General features: G+C 30.8%; 1 protein-coding gene across 1 annotated transcript; it reads right to left on the bottom strand.

The window, feature by feature from the left end:
• Nucleotides 1-443: 443 nt before the first annotated feature.
• Nucleotides 444-1,848, bottom strand: LOC111683974 (cylicin-2). The gene has a single exon (XM_023446093.2). It carries the CDS (start codon nucleotides 1,787-1,789, stop codon nucleotides 917-919), a length of 873 nt encoding a protein of 290 aa, XP_023301861.2. The 5' UTR covers nucleotides 1,790-1,848; the 3' UTR covers nucleotides 444-916.
• Nucleotides 1,849-2,689: the final 841 nt, after the last annotated feature.

Raw genomic sequence — 2,689 nt, 5'->3', positions numbered from 1 at the left:
TGTTTGTAAGAATAGTGTGTCCAAAGAAAATGAAGAAATATTCTGTGGCTGTCTGCTGTAAAGATAGCTGAAATTGATGTATTTAAGTATAAATTGTTAACGATTTATTGTTAAATATTTGTATAAAGCGGCTAATAAGGAGGCAAACTTTAAGGCCATCTCTACAAATGGATTTAGTATTTAGTTTCTGTTACATTTACTTGTTGTTTATCTAAATCGTCAAGAAAAAATTTATAGCCTTTTAAACATCTAATCATCTAATTTAATTTTTTGAAATTATGAGAAATAAGTGTTGCCAATAGACGATTTCTATTTATATTTGATAATAATATCTAAATGCGTACCTCTTGTTAAAATATGTATGTAATTCGATATACATATGTAGATCTAATCACATCTATCTTTGGATTATTTAATTAGTTATTCAATTATAAAGAATTTTGTGTAATTACGAATTTTTTTATTTTTCAAGTCCCGATATTTCATACAAAAACATCTTTTGCAACGAACTCGATTATAAAGAAAACTACATTTTCTGTCCATACAAATATTTCACCCGTCTTATTACGAACTTCGTCTATAATGAATAAATTTTACTCCCACGCAGATTGTTATAATCGGGTTTGATTATATAATTTTTTGTAACTTTATGATTAATTATAGTCTTTTATATTTGTGACCTTTTTATACTTACATACATAAAAATGTATGTTATATATGTAGGAGTCCTACATTGTAGGGATATATACATTTTAAACTTAAGAATTAATTTAAACTTAAGAATTAATTTTTATTCATTTTTTAAAAGTATGGTAAATAACTGTGCTGCTTTTGTTAACATTGAAATCTCAAATTTAGGCTTATATCTCTTAATCTCTTGACTCATATCAAAAATAACATTTATTGGTTATTGTGGTTACCATTCATGTTCATGACCCCCACTTCCACCTTCGCTACTTTTCTTTTCGGATTTTTTCCATTTCTTCTTCTCATCTTCACCTTTTTTCTTACCACTCTCATGATCACTACCCCATTTTTTCTTTTCCTCGTGTTTCTTTTTGTGGCCTTTATGTCCTTTCTTTTTATGGCCCTTGTGACCATGATCCTTTTTTCCGTATTTTTCTCCATGTTCAGACTTCTTTTTAACAGCTTTTTTATACTTATTGCCTTCTTTGTGTTTTTTACCTTCTTCGAATTTGCCGTGTTTTTCTTCTTCTCCTTCAGCATGCTTTTCATCATAGTATTTTTTCTCCTTTTTGTCTTCGTCTAATTTGTGAACATTATGTTTACCTTTGACGGAGTGACCTTTTTTATATGAACCATGATCTTCGAACTCGTGACCTTTGTCTCCCTTCTCTCCTTTCTTGTGTTTCTTCTGATGTTCAAAACTTTTTTTATGTTTCTCTTCAAAACCATGTTCCTCCTCCTCTTCACCCTTTTTGCCTTCTTTTTCGTGATGCCCCTTTTCCCCTTTAGCATGTTCCTCTTCTTCTTTGTGATACTTCTTGCTCTTTTCTCCCTTTTCAGCTTTATGCTCACTTTCTTTTTCTTCACTGGACTCCGACTCGTAGCTTTCTTCCTTTTCCTCTTCTTCGTGTTTCTTAGATTCGGCGACAATCAGGTCACCTTCTCCATAAGATTGCACAGCATATGGTTGGGCTATTATATCTTCTATGTTGTGTTGAGTTATAATTGGTTGTACTGAGCTGATTGCGACAGTAGATTGTGCAGGATTCCGTACAAGGAATAATACCAAAATACAGTTCCACATCAGTGCTAATTGCACCATGTTTCCGTTTTTTGGAATTTATTACTTTATATTGACTCTTGTTGAAGACAATTGATAAGGTATGATTTATTTTGAACTATTTAAAGCCTTTTTATGGAAATTTTATCTAAATGTTTCTTTGTTATAGTTGATTGATTGTGTGAATTGATTTTTATTTAAATTAGTCATTTCGATTTTTTGTGGTTGGTAAACGAAATAATGGCAATAGTTGCGGAAAACAATAAATGGACTAGTATTATGTAAAAGGTATTTTCCAGAGATGGAAAAATTAATACGATTATATTTAAATAACTATCCAAGCAAACAACTTGTAATATTGGCTAACAACTTACCAAAATTAATTCTAAGTATCTTGCGTTAAACTTCAAAATCTATATACAAAAGTAGGTGTAGAAGATTATATGTGAAGACTATTATTTTAATTATTTTTTTTTACAAAGTATTGTGCAATTAGTTACTTTTTCGTTATACATGCAGTTTTATATGTATTTCGCAAAATAAAAATAAAATCGCTAAATAATTTGTAATTTATTCTCAAGGTTCACGGAACAAAACTAATATCGCTTAAAATAAAAGCCGACTGGTGCAATGTATGCCTAACTCTATGGCAGCCACACAGATGTTTAGCGGCAAGATCGGTGTGAAAAAGTTCTTGCTCTCAATGAATGGTTACTTCTTGGAGAATTGTACACGTTAATCGAAATACTGTTCACACTTGTTGTTGAACATAAGCGCTCATAAGAATCAACAGTATGCCTTTCTGTTGGTTGTAAGGCCGTTTGGCAGACGGTAATGGAACAACTGAAAATCTCATCATCATGCACCTGTGAAAGAAAATCTTTTACAACATTAACTTGGTCTGTTTTGTTTTGTTGATGTTCTTTTCTATAATTTTGCTTT

The sequence above is a fragment of the Lucilia cuprina genome, chromosome 2, assembly GCF_022045245.1.
Source record: "Lucilia cuprina isolate Lc7/37 chromosome 2, ASM2204524v1, whole genome shotgun sequence".
In the NCBI taxonomy this organism is placed as follows: Eukaryota; Metazoa; Arthropoda; class Insecta; order Diptera; family Calliphoridae; genus Lucilia; species Lucilia cuprina.
This window is presented reverse-complemented; position numbering and strand designations above follow the sequence as displayed.